This window comes from Plectropomus leopardus, chromosome 4, assembly GCF_026936395.1.
Source record: "Plectropomus leopardus strain MGB_pleo_1.0 chromosome 4, ASM2693639v1, whole genome shotgun sequence".
NCBI classification, from domain to species: Eukaryota; Metazoa; Chordata; class Actinopteri; order Perciformes; family Serranidae; genus Plectropomus; species Plectropomus leopardus.
In genome coordinates this window covers 9261059-9281596 of record NC_142179.1, presented here as the reverse complement: position 1 = coordinate 9281596, position 20538 = coordinate 9261059, and the positions used below count along the sequence as shown (strand labels likewise).

The 20538-nt window shown below is 37.3% G+C and overlaps 2 protein-coding genes and 1 long non-coding RNA gene across 4 annotated transcripts in view; 1 reads left to right on the top strand and 2 right to left on the bottom strand.

The window, feature by feature from the left end:
- LOC121944684 (flavin reductase (NADPH)-like) overlaps window positions 1–1450 on the bottom strand; it is a 16177-nt gene extending 14727 nt beyond the window's left edge. Inside the window, exons 1-3 of the mRNA XM_042488567.2 lie at window positions 1316–1450; window positions 498–608; window positions 162–241 (exon numbers count right to left, since the gene is read on the bottom strand). The gene's annotated coding sequence lies outside the window, so the exon portion shown is untranslated. The remainder of the gene's footprint in view (window positions 1–161; window positions 242–497; window positions 609–1315) is intronic.
- ppef2a (protein phosphatase with EF-hand domain 2a) overlaps window positions 1–13860 on the top strand; it is a 15169-nt gene extending 1309 nt beyond the window's left edge. The window contains exons 1-16 of one of the 2 annotated variants that reach the window (XM_042488564.2): window positions 166–477; window positions 1358–1485; window positions 1580–1634; window positions 1717–1892; window positions 2013–2127; window positions 2413–2459; window positions 3146–3312; window positions 3400–3436; window positions 3791–3940; window positions 4031–4372; window positions 5856–6041; window positions 6122–6264; window positions 7439–7545; window positions 8689–8855; window positions 9400–9487; window positions 11514–13859. In XM_042488564.2, the coding sequence (XP_042344498.2) occupies window positions 1417–1485; window positions 1580–1634; window positions 1717–1892; window positions 2013–2127; window positions 2413–2459; window positions 3146–3312; window positions 3400–3436; window positions 3791–3940; window positions 4031–4372; window positions 5856–6041; window positions 6122–6264; window positions 7439–7545; window positions 8689–8855; window positions 9400–9487; window positions 11514–11767 (2103 nt within the window). In that variant the 5' untranslated portion in view covers window positions 166–477; window positions 1358–1416 and the 3' untranslated portion in view covers window positions 11768–13859. Of the gene's footprint in view, window positions 1–165; window positions 478–1357; window positions 1486–1579; window positions 1635–1716; window positions 1893–2012; window positions 2128–2412; window positions 2460–3145; window positions 3313–3399; window positions 3437–3790; window positions 3941–4030; window positions 4373–5855; window positions 6042–6121; window positions 6265–7438; window positions 7546–8688; window positions 8856–9399; window positions 9488–11513 lie in introns of those variants that run through there. The other variant, XM_088076507.1, reaches the window with a different exon arrangement.
- On the bottom strand, window positions 1969–20538 carry LOC148189713 (uncharacterized). Its single transcript, XR_015776385.1, has 5 exons — window positions 20357–20538; window positions 20132–20200; window positions 5004–5181; window positions 4591–4800; window positions 1969–2098 (listed from the first exon to the last, which is right to left on the bottom strand). It is a non-coding gene; the product is annotated as an uncharacterized LOC148189713 (long non-coding RNA).

The window sequence follows — 20538 nt, the reverse complement described above, 5'->3', positions numbered from 1 at the left end:
GATTTCTTTATTTTTGAATTTCATGTCGGGACAACGCTGTGGTTAATGAGCGGTTACATTTAGGCCACTTGGTTATGGTTAGAAAACATGTTTTGGTCGAAAATATCCAGCTTAGTCGCTACAAACACGGCTGGAAATATCCAGCCTGGCGTTAAGAATACCTGCTATTGTTGGTCTTGAACTTGATGTCTTGGCAGTCATCCCGCCCAGGTGTTACGCCATCCACCATGGCCTCCTCCTCCTGATGAGAAACACAGCTCATCAACAATAAAATCTCAACCATGTCATACGTATGAAACATACAAGTGTAAAGTGTCCATGTTTTGCATTAATGTATAATACCAACATTTTATTCTGGAGCCTGGGATGTTTTTGTGCACTTTTGCAGTATAGATGCAACCTTCCTGTTATATTTGTTGTATTAATGTGCCTGTATTTCTTTTTGATTTTCTGTTTTGCTGCATGCAGCTGTCACAAGTAAGCTACACCTGTCTTACCTTGCTGTTTGTGTTGTTCTTGTTGTTGATCTTTGCAAGGTGTTGGATGTGAGCTCAAACCACACATATCTCGGTCGGTTAGGGCAGATAGAGGAGAAGTCGACTGTCCACCTTAAGCAGAAAAGGTTATATTTTACTCAGGTAGAAGTGAAATAAACACAATATTTACTAAAAGTTACTGCCAAATACAGTAAACAGAACATCTCTCTCATGCAACTTCTGAATAAAACTGAATACAAACTACGTTCATTTGCTTGAAAAAGTTTGAAAACGATGAGAACAAAGTTTGCAAACAAAATTAATGTTTCCAAAATTGGTCAATTTATGATGCTGATTCAGTTGCTGATATTTCTCTGAACACACAAAATATGAACTTTCTGTGATGGAGGAAATTTCAAATTTGAATTAATACTCATATGAACAATAACTGACTTAAACGGATAAACCAATATTCAAAAACTACAGTAAAAAGCTCACAGTCACAAAGATGGAAATATGATGTCCTTCCTTACTTATTTTGTCTGTTGAGACAGTTTCTAATCTGAATATTGCAGAGGACCCTGCAAATATTACAATACTGTTAGTGATATTGCTCTGGTGATAACATGTAATAAGATAAAAAAATATCACAGTTCTCTTTTGTCAAAACAATTGATTTTGCTATTTTTATTCACATTTTTCTTTCAATGATTAGTTTTTGAAAAACGATGGCGTTACATGTCATTGTTGTATGATTGAGCTGAATGTTTATATTTCCACTGAGGAAGAATCCTGTAAAGCTGCAGAGAAAATATGAAGAATTAGATGCTCTGATTCACCTGCGTCTCTGCAGTGTTTGATATTTTCTGTTTGTGTTACAGCTATAAAATCTGCCATCCTGATTCAGCGATGGTACCGTCAATATGTAGCCCGCACAGAGATGAGACGGCGATACACCTGGCACATTTTCCAGTCCATCGAGTACTCTGGAGAACAGGCTCAGATAAAAGTGAGAAACCACCAGGAGAAATTCAGTACATGTTCTGTATATCTGCTGTAATAAGAAAAATAACAGCTCAACTTTCACGTCTCCCCCCGCGCAGCTTTACAACTTTCTCGGCTACCTCATGGACAATTTCACACCTGCGAGCAATGAGCGTAAGACTTTTCCCTGACAAACTATACTGCTCAGTATTTTCCTTCTGTGATCTCTGAACTGTCGTCCTGGTCTTCCTTTTAGGGAATTTGATCTCACACATCTTCAGAGAGAACGAGGTCTGTCGGGACGCAGAGTGGGAGAGGTATTTCTGCTACAAGAACATCGAAGTGCCAGAGATTTACTCAGGACCTCACCTCACCTTCCCTCTGACGGTGGAGCAGGCGGTCGGACTGGTCGAGGCCTTCAGGAACAAGAAAGTAGGTGCACACTACAAACTTTCACCCTCCGTCCCAGCTTATGTTCAGACCCTAAATCACTAAAACATAAATCCCTGTTCATGTGTCTGAAACCTTGCTGATGAGTCTCTCTCCCAGTAGCAGCTGCACTCACGTTACGTCCTCCAGCTGCTGCTTGAAACGTGGAAACAGCTCCGGATGTTTCCAAATATCAACCGTGTCTCCACCTGCCAAAGCAGAGAAATCACTATTTGTGGTGAGTGAAAAGAAATCCTTGATTTGATCAATTCATCATAACTTTTTCTGGTTAAATTCCTAAAATAGCATGTTTCCAGCTTCCAGACTGAATATCTGCTGGTTTGGTGGTTTATACATCAAATTGTGGTTGATTAATAATAAACCAACATTTTTTGAAAACATAAAATATCCAATATTTTATTATTCAAACTTAAGAAAACATTTTAGAAACACAACTCTCTCTGCTGTAAAACTTCAAGCACTTCTATTTGTTATTTTCAATGACGTGTCTTGTTCATTACAGGTGATTTGCACGGACAACTAGAAGACCTGTTGCTGATTTTCTACAAGGTCGAGTCTTTAATCTTCTAAAATCTTAAAATCTCACAAATGCTGAAAATGAAGATGCTCTTTTTTTCAAACAACAATTATTGACTTCAAAAAATCATTTACATAGAGACACTTAAATTGTAACTTTATTTTAACAAAACTAATCTCTTCCTGCACTTTGGGGCCCTAAAATCAATCTGTAGAGCTAAAATTCAAGTAATTCATCTGTCGATTTTTTAAAAACTTTGATTGTTTAGTCAGTGAAATGTCAAAAAATGGTCAAAAACACTATAATGACGTCTTCAGATGTCTTGTTTCATCCAACCAAAACTTGGATGAAACAAGACAAAAATATTACATTTTAAATAACTTGAAATACAGAAAAGCAGCAAATTTTTATATTTGAGTTGCTAAAATCAGTTTATTTTTCTCTTGCTAAAACAACTTGAATGATTAATCGATTATCAAAATTGTTGCTGATTAATTACATAATGATAACCTAATCGATAAATCAGCTAATTGGATTTTTTTAGGTTTTAAAACAAAGATCATTAGCTGCAACATGCGTAACTTTTTTTTACTTTGTAAATCAATTTGCGAGTGAGACAGGATTTGTCTTTCACACCGTCTGTGCTGTGTCCTCTCAGCTGTTTACATTCAGATTACTGAATGACCCCTTAACACGGCTTTCATTGTTGACATTACAGAATGGGATGCCGTCCTTAGAGACGCCTTATGTGTTTAACGGAGACTATGTAGACCGGGGAAAAGACTCCATCGAGATCCTCATCATCCTGTTTGCATTCCTGCTCGTTTATCCGAGTGACGTCTACCTCAACAGAGGAAACCACGAGGACCACATAGTTAACCTGAGGTAACACTAGATCTAACAGGAGGACAGTGAAGCTAAATAAAACCCTCAGGCTCTAACTGTTATCTTGTGTTTCTGTGACTGATGTAGGTATGGCTTCACAAAGGAGGTGCTGACAAAATACAAGGTAGGCTTATACCACTAAACAATCCTTTGCCATTTTGTTTAGTCAGCGCAGCCAACTTGTGTCTTTATCTCTTCTGTCTTTGGAGCAGCAAATTTAAACTGGTCTCAGTCACTTTGCCTACATATTTCCAGTAAAGCTTGATATAGGAAAACTTGCATCCCAATACAACACTGGTCACTCCTCCTTGAAACTAAGAGGGATAAATACATACCTCAAAAAAAGGAAAGAAAAGAGTACAAACCTAAATATACCTTTAAATTTAACTTACGTCTCACTTAAATGTTGACAACAAACTTCCATGAATGAGAAAAAAGACGTGGAGGATGAAGAATCTCACTTCCTGTTTGCTCTCAGATGCACGGCAAACGGATCCTGAAGCTGCTGCAGAAGATTTTTAGCTGGTTGCCGTTAGCGACAGTGATCGATCAGAAGGTGTTGGTACTCCACGGAGGGATCTCCGACACCACAGACCTCGGGGTCCTCACCAGAGTGGACAGACACAATGTGAGCTTTGATCAATTGTGTCATTGTTACAGGATCAGACTTTTTATTCGGACAGTCGCTGACATCCCTGACCTCGTCTGTTTTTCACAGTACGTCTCAGCCCTGAGGCCTCCGAAGAAGAGATACCATAGCTCAGCAGGGCTGAGCATCGACTCCGATATGGACGAGGATGTTTGGGGCCCCCACCGGCCCTTCCAGCGTCGGATCTCCCTCACGTTTCCCAAACCCCTCGGAACCCGCGAAAGCTTCCAAAACCGCTCGCTACAGGACTTCTCCGACCGGATCAAAGTGAACACGGTGGACGAGGTGGAGATCCACAGGAGGAGACAGTCCATTTTCAACACCACAATCAACAAACAAGAAAACGAGACGACTCCATCTGCGTCCACTGAGTCTATCAACAGTGAGAGCTCCAAGGACGAGTGGAAACAGGTGATGAAGGGGAAAGTCGAAAAGTTTTTACTCTGTGAGTGAGTTCGTTGATCTTAAAGTGCCCCACGTGGGCTATTTACTTGGTGACTTTGTCAAGCAGAAAAACAAGGTTAATTTGATTCAGAAGTCGTGGCGTTTGTGCCTCGGCTCTGTTCCAGTGGACTAAATCAGTCCTGAGTCACAGTCTGATAAACTCTCCATCAGTGATCAACACTCACCTGCTGTTGGCTGTTGGCTGTGCAGAGCTTTAACATGCTGTAATCCACCGCGTCATTAATCCCTCTGCCCTGAGTTCACCATGGTCACCACCTTAAGAGCGGGCTGCAGAGTCAATGGTCGTTGTTTGTTGGTGCTGGTTCAGGTCCAAACATACTGAATCATTACTATCCATTCAGGGTGAAGTGATGCTTTCAAGCGTTCGTATACCACTGTAAACATAAATAATAGCAAATCCTGAAAAAACATCTAAACTTACAAATTTATATTTCAACAATACATGATGTTTTTAAATTCAAAAGCCTGTAGTGGAAGCACTTTAAGATTGACATTCAGAATCGGAGATTACAGAAATCTGTCGTTGTTTCCAGAAGAATTAGTGTGTGTGTTTCCATTTTCTTTCTTCTTTCAATACCTGTGTGTTCCTTTGTATCGTTCTGTGTCCCCTCTCTCAATTCGGAGGTTTTTGCAGGTCCGTGAACGCAGTGCAGGCAGAGCTCTCCATGAGTTATTTTATTCTTCCTTAGCAGGACATGACAACTTCTGAGATGGACATCCATCTGTCAATCACCTCATAACTGATCAGATCAGATCTATGGATGAGAGGAGCAGCTCAGAGTGAATACAAAGTTTTAGATCCAACAGAATGAACTGTTAAGTTTCACTTTCACTGTGCCTGACGTTCTGCTGCACCCTCTTTTCCCCGAGTACGCTCTGCGCTCTGACAGTGTGGTGTTATAAATAACTGAACATTATATATACATCCCAGTAGCACTCATAATGAACGGTCCAGCTCCAAAAATGGCGCAGATGTTTTGATTGTGGCAGGCTGCCTCCAGGAAAAATTCAATCATATAACCACAGGGTCCATTAGTAGGTGTTCTGGAGCTTTCGATCACTTCCTCAGCAGATTTAGTTTGCTAATCCAGATGTTCATATTTCGATTTTTCTGAGTACTTTTAAGGACTTCCTCTCCATATTGTTTACAGGTTGAGATTATAAATTGATTCTTGGCTTGGAAAGAAGCTTTTTTCCTCATCAAAAAGGTTACGCCATTGAGTAAAATCTTCAGAACAGCTACTAATGGACCTTGAGATGGGATTGTTTTGCTAACTGCTATTTCCAAGAAGTTTTTTGTGCCCAATCTTTTTTTTAAAGTTTTGTTTTATGTTAAATTGTTTTTCAATCTCAGATTTATTTTGTGCACTGCAAAAATCTCAGGTTAAAAGTTAAATATCTCCCTCCCATCCCTACTTTGTGTCCACAGATCCTGGACCTGCTGTGGAGCGACCCGATGAACCAGGACGGCTGCATACCAAATGAGGTGCGGGGCGGAGGCTGCTACTGGGGCCCCGACGTCACTGAGGACTTCCTGAACAGACACAACCTGCAGCTCATCATCCGCTCCCACGAGTGTAAACAGGATGGTTACGAGTTCTGCCACAACCGCAAGGTGAGCTCCGACACCGAGGGGCCACACATGCTCTACAGTTTTCCTGACTTCACTATAACTTTTTCTGTAATTTCACTCAGGTCCTTACTTTGTTCTCCGCCTCCAATTACTACGATGTGGGAAGCAACAGGGGGGCCTACGTGAAGTTGGGTCCAGACCTTGTGCCTTATTTAATTCAGTACCAGGCCAGCAGCATGATCAGAGAGCTCACCGTGAGACAAAGGTGCAAACAAAACTACCTGAAAATATTCATCTCAACAAAGCGAATTCTCATATGAGGGCTGCAAAATATTTCAGCTGTTGATTATTTTTTCTGATTTATCAGTTGATTGTCCATAAAATGTAAACAAAAAAACAGTGGAAACAGAAAGTTAGCAAATATTTGTACTTGAGAAACTGGAACCAAAACAAACTCCTACTCTTTTTTGACATAGAGTTTGATGATAAAATGAATATCTAATATTTATTAAGCATGCTGCTGCAGCCAGTTTATCTTATCTTAGCACAAAGACTGAAAACAGGGGTAAACAGCAAGCCTGGCTTTGTCCAAAGGTAACAACATCCATCCTCCTGCAGCTTTTAATATAATCAATTAACACTTTATGTTCTGTTTGTTTACCTGTTTTTTTTTATCTTGGGACAAAACCAGTCTTTGTGCAAAGCTAAGCTAACTTTCTGCTGGCTTTACTGTCTTGTTTGACGTACAGATGTGAAAGAGGTGTTGATCTTCTTGAGTAACTCTTGACAAGACAGCGATTATTTCCATAAAATGTCAATTTTTTAAAAAGATAAACAAGTTTTCAAAACTGTTGTCAAATTAGCTTCCTGCCAGTTGGCTGATTCAGCCAGTGTTAATTTAATTAAAAACTATGTTCATCCAAAACCTTTTTTTATGGCTGGGACAAGAAAAGATGAAATGATGTTGTTAAAGAAGCTTGATACAATATTCAGAGCTTATTTTGCTTAACTAGATTGACTGAAATGTTTAAGATAATCTGATGATTAAAATAAAACAGTTGTCATTTACTGAAACAAAAATAGTTGGTTTCAGTTTAGTTCTCTGTGATTACAGTTACACTAAAATACCCACCCTTTTAGTCAACTAAAACAGGATGAAGCTGATTAAATATGACAAAAACTATTAATCATATCTGGCACTAGAAGAAGAATAAAACCAAATAAAAATATAGTGGATGAAATCAACACTACTTTAGCACCCCATTCTACAAATAAACACACAATATTAAATTTGAATAACATCAAAAATTTGTTTTAAAGAACAAAGAATTATTTTTCTGCTTTAGAAATGTAGACTAGAATTAAGAAATTCCTAGAATATAATTCTCTAATTGTTAGGAAAGTTTATTAGTCTATTAAATTTGTTTTCTTGTCTGCAGTGTCGGGCGAACCGAGCGCTCAGCCCTCAAAGTCCTGCGGGAGCAGCTGTTTTCGCACAAATCTGACCTCATCTGTGCCTTCAAAAGGTTCGACAGCAAGAACACAGGTGTGTAGTGTGACTTTCATGAGCCACTTCTGTCCGCACAGGATCAGGTGTTACTTAATTATATCACAGGTCTCCTGTGTACTTCCCCTTTTAGTCCTCAGAGTACAATGTCAGGCTAAAGAGAAATGTGAGCTCATTCCTTTTATAATCCCCATTCAGAAAAAAAAACACAAAACTTGCGGGCCGACCAAACATCTATCCAGGAACAGTTGACAGTTTCACAGAAACTGTTGTTGATGTTCAGAGATTTACTTTAATTTAGATTTACTCCCGTTTGCTTGCAGGAAAACTGAAGGGTCGCTCTGCAAATCATCTCAAAAACATGTTTCTGATGTGCTTTAATATGTAGTTTAGAAATAGTAGTTAAAATCTTATAAGAGGACTCAAGGTTGTTTTATCAAGAGAAAGAAAGCAGTCTTGAAGAAACTGAGAGATGTTGGTCAAAAGATTCAAATCAAAATATTTTTCTTGTTTACTTTTTACATTTGCTTATATATTCACCATTTAATATATATATATATATATATATATATATATATATATATATATATATATATATATATATATGTGTGTGTGTGTATATATATATATATATATATATATATATATATATATATATATATATATATATATGTATATATATATATATATATGTATGTATGTGTGTATATATATATATATATGTGTGTGTGTGTGTGTGTGTGTGTGTATATATATAGATATATATATATATATATATATATATATATATATATATATATATATATATATATATGTGTGTATATAATAAAAAAAATTTTAAAAAATGTTCTGTATTTTTTTAGCCACAGGAAGATTCAAAATAAACGTGTCTGCTGTGTTTTAGAGTGAAGATTAATTCATTGAAAAAGAAAGAAAAAGGATAAATAAATGATAAATGTTACAGAAAAATGGGATGCTTTGGATCAGACGGGGGGTGATTTTGGTGTTTTGTAAGGTTAATACTCATCATTTAAGATTTTTAAAATTGAAACGCTATATTGGACAATATAGAGCTTTTCTTAAACATTTTGATAAGCTCCCCTTAAATTTGCTTACAGTTGAAAAATGACCTTGGCTAAACTTGACTTCCTCGTTAACGTGTAACATTTCCACCTCCATCAGGTCATGTGAGTCTGAACGACTGGGCGTCTGCCGTGGAGAGTGTGATGCACCTCAGTCTGCCCTGGAGGATGCTGCGCCATCAGCTGATCACCAGTAAGACCAGTGACGGCATGATAGACTACCACGAGTGGTTCAATGAGCTCGCCATCAAAGGACCCAACACCGATGTGAGTTACCGAACGGGAGATTGATGGTCACCACAGAATTACTGGTGTCTGATTAAATGATGTTATAAATTGATATCTTTTGCTGACTGTGAAGGACTATTTTTTTAAAAAAGCTAAGGAAAAATGTCCAGTGCACTACATTCATGATTATCATAATTATATATTTAGAATTATTATATTTTTAAGCTTTTTTTAGGTGATTTCGTGCTTTGTTCTTTTTTTGTTTGTTTTTTTTGGCAAGTTTTCAGGTAATTTTTTGTACTTTTCACAGAGGGGGGTCATTTCTTTTGTTGCTCATTACCTTCTTCCCATGTTTTTGTATAGAATAAAGCCCAATTGCCGCATTCTCAAAAGGTTAAATAAAAAATTGATCGCGTTTCCATTTTTGCTGAGCAAGTATTGTGTGAAAGGAATTAGAAACCTGTCCCATATATAAGCCTGTTAAGTTCAACGATCTAAGCAAATAATAGCCTGGGCTGTTAACTGAAGTTTTATGGTAAATACTGTTTACATAAAAATGAAAGAATCTTGCTTTTTCTTGCAGCACATTGATCAGAGTCTACTGGAGACTTTGTATCGCCACCGCTCCACCTTGGAGACCATCTTCAGGATCGTAGACACTGACAACTCAGGTAAAAACAATGATTTCACCACAGAAACAATTTGCATATATTGGTCCGTCATGATCGTGAAATTTCAGTTGATGATGTTGGTTCTGCAACAACACCTAAATCAATGTTCATGTCAATGGCTGCTCGTTAAAATGATGCAATGGCTGGAAAAGGAGTATCAATTAATCTGCAAGTATTTTGCGGGATCAGTCTTCTCTCACCCTGCTGCACATTTCTATGTTAAATAGCTTGTTCTAAAACTGTGTGGGCCGACCTGATATAAGTGCAAGGTGGTTTAAGGTGGTTCAAGGTGGTTTAAGGTGGTTACAAGCAGGTATTCATTGATCTGCAGATCTGTTGTGCAATTTTATGTGTCTCATGGGTGTAAATGCTGTTTTTTCGTGTTTGAGCCTCTAACAAAAGGTAATTTTCTGTCACTATATGAGAAAGTTTTTTGAATCTTGGTTATTATTGTGTGAGGTTTTATATTTTTTAATATGTAACATGGAAAAACAAAGTCGGTGTAGTCCAATCCTGTTTCAACTTCCAGACCGTGAGTGACAGTCATAGGACAGACTTTGTTTAGCCTCCAGGGCTGAAGTTGATGCTCACTTTGGGGTTAACTTTGCCTCACTTTACCCAGCGATTGGGATGCAAGACACAGAAACTCAACTTGGTCTTGATGAGCTGCAGCATTTATCCTGAGACAAACTAAACCGCCACTGTGCGCTTACTCGACAACTTGTTTTGCTAATTTCTCTGCTCTGATAGCCAGCACCTGTCTGCTCTGGTCTCAGCCACCATATCTCTTACTCGCTTCACTACACTCTCACTACGCACTCAGCTATTTCTCATATGACCCACCTACACATTTTCATGGAAATTACCTCAACAGAAAAGCTGAATGAAAGCGATAACTCCAGTATAACTCTCCCCGAAACTGTGGAAACACATGGCTGCACCCGTAGTGGAGACTTCACGCTATAAATCAAAGAGCTGTTATGAGCACCTCTCTGTTGTAATCTTTTCTTTCAGAGAGCAACATATATGGTCTCATATGAGCTGAAAGCTGAGGGGCCTGTATGACAGCAGTAAGGTGAAAATCAGTGGTTCCCAACTGGTGGGTTGCAGTCCAAAAGTGGGTCGCAGATCCATTCTGAATGGATCACAAAAGACTCCTATATGTTATATATATTTTGAAATACTGAGAATTTTCAGAACATGACTTTTATTTTGAAGTATCATTTCTGTTTATTCTTGCAATATATTTTATTTCTTTGTGTTCTGAGCCAAAGTGTCTGTATTTTGGGAAATAAATATGTGAAATGATGACAATGGAGAAATCTGGACCTGTTGGATGGAAACACACCTAAATTAATTTCCTATTTGTTGCCATCTTTGTAACATCGGCTGTGAATTTTCTTAATTTTGGAAACCAACAGTAACATAAAATTATTGGGGTCAGTTCAAGTAGTTGCAATCAGGCAATTATGTAATAACTGTGAGAGGCAAAGTTACATATATAATGTTAACGTACAGACACTGCTGGTTTCTCTCTGTTTTTAATGGGATGCTGAATTTTTTCTGTTATTCACTTGCCTCTTAAGAGTAAAAATCCACCCTAAAATGTCGCTCTACTTTGTGTTTCCACAATTTAGTTATGTTCTTGAAAATATTTTTTGGTGAACACAGTGACAAAATGACCGTACTGTCTCCCAGAGACAGTCCAATGAGAGACAGTCTGCTTCAGCGGAGGTGTTAAGTGTGTTAAGGCTCTCTGGTGTCCAGATAGAGACGTTTACTGAGTTCAGCCTCCGTTAATCCACCTGTATCGTGCAAAAGAGGCCACATAAGGTTAGAGCCTCCTGAATCCCCCCAGTTAAGACGAAGATTAACCCACTGATCTACTGGCCTCTCCCTCCCCCCTTCTATGACCACACGGCGCACTTTTTACTTTATCAGCATTTGCCTCTGACACTTCATCTCTAATCTCCTCTTTTCCACACTGAATATTTAACCTTCGACCTCCTCCTCCTCCTCCTCTCAGGCTTCATCACCATCGAGGACTTCCGGCAGACCTGGAAGCTGCTGAGCGTCTACCTAAAGATGGAGATCACCGATGACGCCATCTCCGACCTGGCCGTCACTATTGACCAAAACCAGGACGGCAGCATCGACATCGACGAGTTCATGGAGGCCTTTCGCCTCACGGACAAGAAGAGCCGGCTGGAGCGAGGGCGCAGCATGTTCATGGGGACGGCCACCGACCTCACCAAGCTGGAGGGAGACCCCAACATTTGAGCGGAGCGACTGAAATCAGACGGCGACCTCAGCTCAGACTCAGAGGGGAGGGGGGACGAAGCCAACGCAAGCTGCTTTAATGACGCACATTGAGACGTAGGATGCTGCCGAGCAACAGTAGGTCACGGGGGATTAGAGGGAGGATAGAGTTCAGGGTATGTGACAGCGAATGTTCATTTTACGTTTTGATGCTGTTTTATCCATCGAGAAAGTGTGGGTGAATCACAACTGCATTTTTTATGAAGTAAGAACCATTAAAAACTGTTGCAAAGCAAAATCCACAAACACACAAACAAAAAGATTTCATATTAGAGCTGCATGATTATTAAAATAATAGTATTAGATGTTGCATTTAATGTCGATATCTATCATTAGTTTTAACAAAAGCAAATGTTTTGACTCATGAAAGACTTAAAAGAAGATAAGAGTAAACCCTGCACATTAACTTTAAATAAACGACACAGATCGATTTTAAATATGTCAAAACTCTGATATATCAACAGGTGCAGTACAGAGACAGTTACACAGTAAATCAAAGAAGAAATTTCCCCTCTCTAAAAACATTTTAACACAGCACACAACTAAAAAAAGAATTTGAAACATATTTCACCAAAACAACTCCGGTCATATTAGAGCTGCAACTAACTAATGATTATTTTCATGAAAAATCACATCACATCTTCCCAGATGCCTCTTTAAATAACATTATTCAATCAGTGACCCAAAGCCCAAAACACTCAATTTCCAATGATTTTTTAAATAAAAGAATCAGCAACTTTTGGTCTTTTTTATCCGCGAGGAAGTCAAACCACAAGCAAAACCCTCTGCTTATGTGAGTAGTTTCCCAAAAGAAACACAGGTATTGTGAGAGAGAGTGTTATGGTGTCATTTTGTCTTTCTAATTATGTATTTTCACAGTCTTATACTTTATTTTCTTAATAGTTTTATGACAAACTGTGACTTTCTTGACTTACAAAACTATCTTTTAAAATTGAAATAATCCATGGCACAATACCAAAGAAATTTTAAAAAATTATTTGTCCCTTGCCATTCACATATTTTTTTCTCATGGACTTCGCCTCACGAATTAAACGCTGATTCCTTTTCTGTTGACTCTGTTTAGTCAACTAATTATCTCAGTGTGCAGGTGTTACTCTGTTCATTAATGCTAATTTCGATTAGCCATGCATCTACATGTGATGTGTGAATAATTACACTCCTTCTGAAGACCTTGTAGATACCAGAAACCTAACAAAAATAACAATAACAATAATAATAATAATAATAATAATAATAATAATAACTGTGCAGCTCTAAATCAGTTGCATTAATTCAATTGCAATTTCAATGTTGCTGGTGCCTTAGCAGGAGAAGCGTTTTAACTTGTAGAGATGCACTGATGATGTTTTGTATCGGTGCCAACTGCCAACGATGTACTGAGGTCTCTTCTTGTCTCAGGTGGGATTTGACGCCTCACCTTGTCCAGAACAGAAAACTTATGCTTTTATTCATTTCAGTTTTAGGATGTCTACCTCCAGATTGTTGCTTTGAAGCCCAGAACAGTTGCTGTGGTGTAAAGGGATAGTTTAATATTTTGGGAAATACATTTTTTCACTTTCATGCAGAGATTTAGGTGAGAGGATCATTATGAAGCTGGAGCCACAAGATGCTTAGCTTAGCTTAGCCGAGAGAAAACTGGCTTTGTCATTATATTCAACCAGGTATCAGTCTTCTGATCCATCAGGAAGGAAGTGAATAAAACCCAAAATGTTGAACTATTCCTCTAAGTTATGGAGACAACAAGGCGTAGTTTTCTTTTTGTTTGTTTGTTTTTTCTTGTTAAATCTTCTTCTGTTTCCATTGTTAGACAAAGATTGTTTAATATTCTCATAATGCAAACAAAAGAGACAAAAAGAAGCTGTGTGCACATTTCTAAAACCGTGATGTATGTAAGATGTACATTTTTTAGTGTGACTTTTTTTAGTATGATGACCATGTACAACATTTACTGTAAATACAACTCACTGTCAAATATGAAGCATTCATTGTGTGTCTGTGTTTCAGGTCAGTGATGTTTATGAATTACAATTTAAAGAATTACAAATGACTGAAAAGTGGTTAATTGAGGAGAATTAAATTACATTACATTTCATTTTCCAACAGGCCTATAAAATATTTCCAATACTGTACAAAAAGCATTTATAGTCAACCCTTATATAAATATATATATATATATATATATATATATATATATATATATATATATTTTTACCCTTTTAAAAGTATTTTTTCCTTAGTAACACTTGTGTATATATGGTGACACAGAAAAAGACACAGGTCTAAAATTACTTTGGAAGTATTCTGGAAAAAAAAATATTTTTATTATTTTTATTTTTATATTTATTTTAATTTGTTCATCCTTTTGGATCAATGTGGTTTTGTTAAGGCTACCTTTGCATACAGTTAGCACCTATTTATTCATTTATTATTTATTTTTCTATTACCTAAATGATTTAGATAACCACATCAAACATCAATATTCCACACTGTAATATACTGTGGGACTGTGACAAAGAATTATTTTTATTCTCGATTAATCGGCTAACACATTAAAATACATAACATATGTCACAAATTTAATTTAATTCAGATCACCTGTTCATTTTATAAACAACCTCCTGCATAATTCAGGCTTTATTTATTCTGCCCATATAAATAATTATCTATATTGTGTTGCTTTTTCTCCCTCCTGGATGGTCACATTAGTTTTCAGAAACACCAGCAGGGGGCATTAAAGACCATTTATTTGTTAGTCAATGCAACTTGTTATAAACCGGGGAGCCCTCATTTGACCTGATGACTCAGAGTAAAGTCCTTATTCTATTGGCAGTTTAGATCGCTTATCAAGTAAACACCAGAATCCAAATGATAATATTTATCCAGGGAAAATAGCTAGTAAGAGTATTAGCTATTAAAGATTAATACAAAGAAGGCGAATCGAAGACACTACATGATGAATTAGAGCTGCATCAGCACTTAATAGAAAACTTGAGGTTTTAACTGAATTATATCCATATAAGCCTCTGTGGCCGGGACATTAGTTTTCCTTTCAAATGATAATCTTTGAAGTGGGTGGATATTAAAACATGCCTAGAGCTGCCTGTAGTTTAAACAAGGTTGGATTAAAAAGCTTTTACACACCCAGTCATCATTTACCTGGAGAGGAAAGTTTTACCTTTTCAGGCAAATCTTGTCTCTATCTGACATTAATAAAATCCACCTATTGTCATAACCTCTAAATCTTTGTTAACACTCTTATCTGATTTGTTTAGGGACGGTTCGTTAAGGTGCCAAATCATTTTTTAAGCACTTGGGTTGAACATATGTTTTTATTTTGGCCTGGGGCGGGTTTATAAAACTTTAGACTTTTGTATATATATATATATATATATTTAAAGAAAAGAAAGTTTGGTAGTCATGCCTGCTATAGAAATTGACAAAGTTACAACATTTACCACAGCCAAAAACTATGAAAACAGAAATTTTTGTTAGATTTTCAGATTTCTGATGATCCTTGAACACATTATGTGTGACCAATGCTTCTGTCAGAAAAAAACCCAAAACATAACCAAACTTCAGCTTAAAGTTGTGATATTTGAGCAAAATCACTTTATTCTGCATGTCTCATTTAAAACGTTGCTAAAAATAAACTGTTTGCACTAACTAACAGTGGATGTTTGTTGTTACAGACATAATGATCATGTGTTTTGTTTGCTAAATCATAACCTGCAAAGCGATTTATAATGACAGTTTTCAGACAAACGCATGGGAGTTAAATTATAAATTGCATAAATAAGTGCCTATTTTCTCCTGCCTTTCACACTCAGCCACCACCTCGCACCACCCCCAGTGATAGAAACTCGCACCATGGTGACAAGTGGGACAAAAGAAAAAGGCAGTTAGACCTATTTTTTCCAGTGTGTCGGAGGAGGGGAGGTATCCATTGTTCACTGTCTGCAGGTGGTCTTACAGTTATAAAGCTGCTGCAGCATTGTCTTCATGGAGACAAGACAGATTCTCAGTCAACTGGAGCGTCTCTAACTGCCCGCTGTGATAGTTTAGGCCTCCGTTAAAGGCCTAACTGCACTTTTAAATAACATTAAACTGCTGCACAGGTCTTAAAGGAGTAATAAGTCTATAGATACTGTTAACTATTATGAATTCTTGGAGCTCTGTGTTGGTTTTTGGTCATTTTGAGTTTGCACATTGCATTTGTCCTCACCGTTATAACCTTTATACAACGGTATTTCACAGACATTTCTCCTCAGTTAGCTTCAAAGGTACATTATAGGAAAAATTAAGGCTTGTGAACTGACAAAAAGACAAGTGAAAAAAGATCAAATTTCGTACGTAAAAAAAAAAAAAATCATCATAATAATGTCTTTGGCACTAATTGGTTAGGATTTATTTTATATTTCAGTTTGTATGTTTTTGCCTGCTCACTAAAGGACCCTTACACAAGCAATTATTTGGAATTAATTCCTGATTAATGTTCCTTACTGAACGCTGTGTCTGCAGTATTTTGGTAATAATTAAACCCAAATAAGTTCTAGTACAGAATGATTAAACTGTTCAAAGTTTAAACAACAGTTTAAACCTTAAACCATTAAAAAACACTCAATCAGTCATGATTCAGGAGAAAAGTAAAGGCAGGAGGTGCCTCATATGAACTCCACAACTCTTTGGGTGAAAATGCCTTCACGGGTGAAGCTTTTCTACAGAAAAATAATCTGCAATCATTTTGAGAACTGATTCATTATTTTTAGTCATTTTTCATGCAGAAACAGTGATAATGCAAAACTATGTGAGGTTTTAGCTTCTGAAATTAGAGGACCTGCTACTTTTTTTTCAAGCATTTACACTGAAAATGTGTTTGTTTTTGTTGAAGACATCTCGTGTTCGGGGAAGTCTAACTTTTCATATATAAATTGATTATTTGAAAAGCATCACAGCATAAATCTAAGGGGTCCTTAAATGATTAACGAGATGGGTGTCTGCTACACAAATTATGTTTTGTTTTCTTTGAGTTTTACGAAGCTTTGCTTTTATGGTGAAATACTGGACAGTTTTACCTCTTCAGCCCCCTAAAAACAAAGAAACACTCCGAAAAACTGAAAAGGGAATAATACATTTAGATACATACAATTGGTATCAAGGGCTGAAACATATTAGCTATCTGTTTAGCCTACTTCACTTAAAAATAAGTTCAGCCTTTTCTGCTGCCCTGAAATGTAACGCAAACATCACTATTCGGCGACTCGGGTATCACTGATATTTTCCAATTTCCCACACATGATTAACTTTACAGAGCTGTTCATGTGCTCGTAACTTGTAAATACTATATTTCCGAGGAGCATGTGAAAGCAGCATGAGTGCTAGTTTTTTGGTTCAGTCTTAGTTGGGTCCTTTTTTTGTTTGTGTGATGTTCAGTTACTGTGTCCTTGGAGTAAAGAGCTTTTTGAGCTCCTGCTGCCTGCTTTCTCCTGCATTTGGGTCGACCTGCTAAGCATTACATGATATGAGCTGAGTTCTCAAAAAAAAATCAAAAAAGAAACTATTCATGTGTGGTAAGAAGTTCAAAAGGTGCTAAATAAAAGACAAAAATGAACTTCAACTCCAGTAACTTGCACCTGAATTTATTAAGCAATCATTGGAGAAGAGTCGCTGTGTCAGCAAACAAAGAGCGTCGACTCTACTGAAGGTCGATCAAGTCCCCAAAAAAGTGATTATTGTACACTTAATAAAAACACTGAATGAAAAAGTAGTGCGTACGCGCTGACGCCTGCAGACCCTGAAACGTAAATCTCAAGGGCAGAAACACATGATGATGTGAGTCCTCGGAAAAGTTCAAACCAGGAGAACAAAACTTCCCCCCGAGGAGACAAGTTTGAATAGAGCTGCAGCTATGTACACGCTAAACGCCGTGTGGATCAGAGACTAATGACAGAAACATGTGACCTCCTGTTCTCCCTAAATACCTGCCTGAGCTCGTCACGGTTCAGCTGAAGGTTTCACATGAGGGAGAGGAGTTTGAAAAGAGTGGGAAGCAAAACATTTCTCGTTACTGTCTTAAAGGCGGGTTTTACCTAAATTTATTGAATGTTTATTCATAAAAGTGCATCAAGTAAAAGTCCTCGCTCTTTAATCTTTGTGTGTTTGGCCAGTTATTCACAGGAAAAAGAAATAAACTTTATCTGACACATTTGGCCGTGGAGTAAGGTCACTACTGTCATCGTCAGAGGGGTTTGAGTTGTAGCTGACGAACTGAGTAAAGATCTGTTTGAAGATCAATAACAAGGAAAATGAACGTGCACATTTAGATAAAAAACGTGACTCAGCATCACGTAAAGTGTGTTTTTTAATGTTGTGGAAGGATCTTTTAGTTGAAGGTGAAACAACAAAGATATGATGTGTCACCGCGTGATTTGCCGTGGTGCTCCTCTGACTTCAGAGTGGCACCAATGCAAAATTCAAACTATTTCAGTGACGTCATGACCTTTCCTTGTTTTGTACTTTTCTTGTCAGCTACTGCAAAAATAATAAACAACACTACAGGAAATACAGAGGGAACAATGTTTATGTTTTCTTTAAGTTTCCTAGATTAATGACAGGAAGTAAAAAAGGACCAAAACTGTTACCCAGCAACAGAACAGCAATGAAAGGGTCTATGGGAGCAAGGAAAGCACATATGACTGAATTCACATTATTGAAATTAAGAGCATTTATTATCGTTTTCGGTCAGTGATTTAGTTGAGAAGATCAATAGGCGCTGTCAAGTATGTACAATAATATAGCCACCGAGAGACTGGAGGGCAAGAGGAAACTGCTAACCCATCAGCCACACTAACTAACAAGTTTGACTTCTGTTTAATCCGAACAAAAACTGAAACAACTGGAAACATGTCACATTGTGCCCCAACGCCATGAGAAACCACACCTCCAGAGCCCAGTCGACCCATTCAAAGCTTTTTATGACTCTACCAAAACCGTACCTTTTCCTCCACTACAAATATCTGACAATTGTACAATTTATTTTTCATATATATATATAACATATATTTTAATGCTGCATTTTGTCATTTACTTTTTTATTAATATATTGCACTTAAGTCTCGCACTGCTGTTTTGATTTTAAATTCAACCATTGTTTTTAAACTTTTCTTTTGTGTTGTATTCTTTGCTTCTTAAATGTTTTTCCTGTGTGTTGTTCTTATAGTTTTCTTTTGTGTTGTGTTTTAATTTTTTTCCTGCATGTGTCTTTTGTGATTTAAGTTGTAAAGCACTTTGTAACGTTGGTCTTGATGAGGGCTATATAAACAAACTTTATTATTATTATTATAATCATTACTATTCTTATCGTCATTTTAAGTCTCTGGAAACTGTGCCCTGTGTTGTTCTTTTTTTTCGTCCTGGTCATTTCAGTGCAGGTAGTCTATTCATTCAATACATTTCAATGGTTTGTCCTCGCTATTATAGGTTATGAGGGATGTTGTAAATGCACATCCATGCCTCTGTGTTACTCGCTTTTCAGCACATGGATTGTCCTCTTTTGATATACTTTTGTATTCGTTATTGCTGCTAAAATGAAAAAAACGCCATAACATGTCACATTGTGTTTGAATATATATATGTATTATCATGAAAACCGTTTTACTCACCTCATTCTCTTTGTCTCCTAGCCCTATTATACTTCTAATCTACCCAAATGTACACAAAATATCTAAAATTTGCTCCACATTGACAAATTACAACATTAACATGCAAACAGGATCATACGGTAATCTATCACAACCTAAGGAGCTCATGTCAGGATCATAGAAATAACATTTGTGTCGTTATGATACTTACATAATGAGTACTTTTGACACTTTAGGTACATTTTGGTGATACTACTGTGATGTGAATCAGTGGCAAGGCAGCAGGACTAACTGGCCTATGAGTTGTACTCAAGCAACATTAAATCCAGGACTTTTTACTGTTATTGAGTATTTTTACACTATTACCTCTACTTTTACTTAGGTTTCAATAGAAAGGCCAGTGCACGCCTTCAAAACTTTTTTGGACAGGTGCATAGGAGAAAAAACACTTGTAGGTAAAAGAAGAGGGTCCTGTACTTGCGAGAGAAAAAAAACCCAGTTTTATTAAATACTCAGGACCGAAACGTTGTACTGAGTATTTAATTATTTTGCTTTAACTTTAGTAACAAAAAATCTAAGTAACTCTGCCACCACTAGAAATAACATGATAATAGCAAAAGTTTCAGTTACTATCAGCTGACATATTATTAGACAGACTGTTGCTCACCTTTTTCAGGTGGGCTGGTTCACTGGTGGGGAGGTCAGGGGGACTCAGGGCCGCTGCATGAAGCTGCACCTGTAGTTTATTAGTCAAAATGACGGTTAAAAGGGGCGCAAAATGTCGACATCATTTTCTGTAACCATATTAGCTAACATTAGTGGAGCAAACGTAGCCTGTTTCGCTATGTAGCAGGACGTAACGGGTTAATTTCCAGGACTCACGGTGACTCACCTGTCTTTAAGAAGACTTGGTTGACATACAGTCACTCTTTCTTTTCTTTTCTTCCTCCCATGTCTTTATTTTGTTTTGTTTTTGGGGTAAACAGGAAGCACTTAGTTAAGGCTCAGTTCCACCTACACTCCTGCGCGTTAGCATGTTAGCTAGCACCGTATGCGCGCGCCAACAGACTTCAA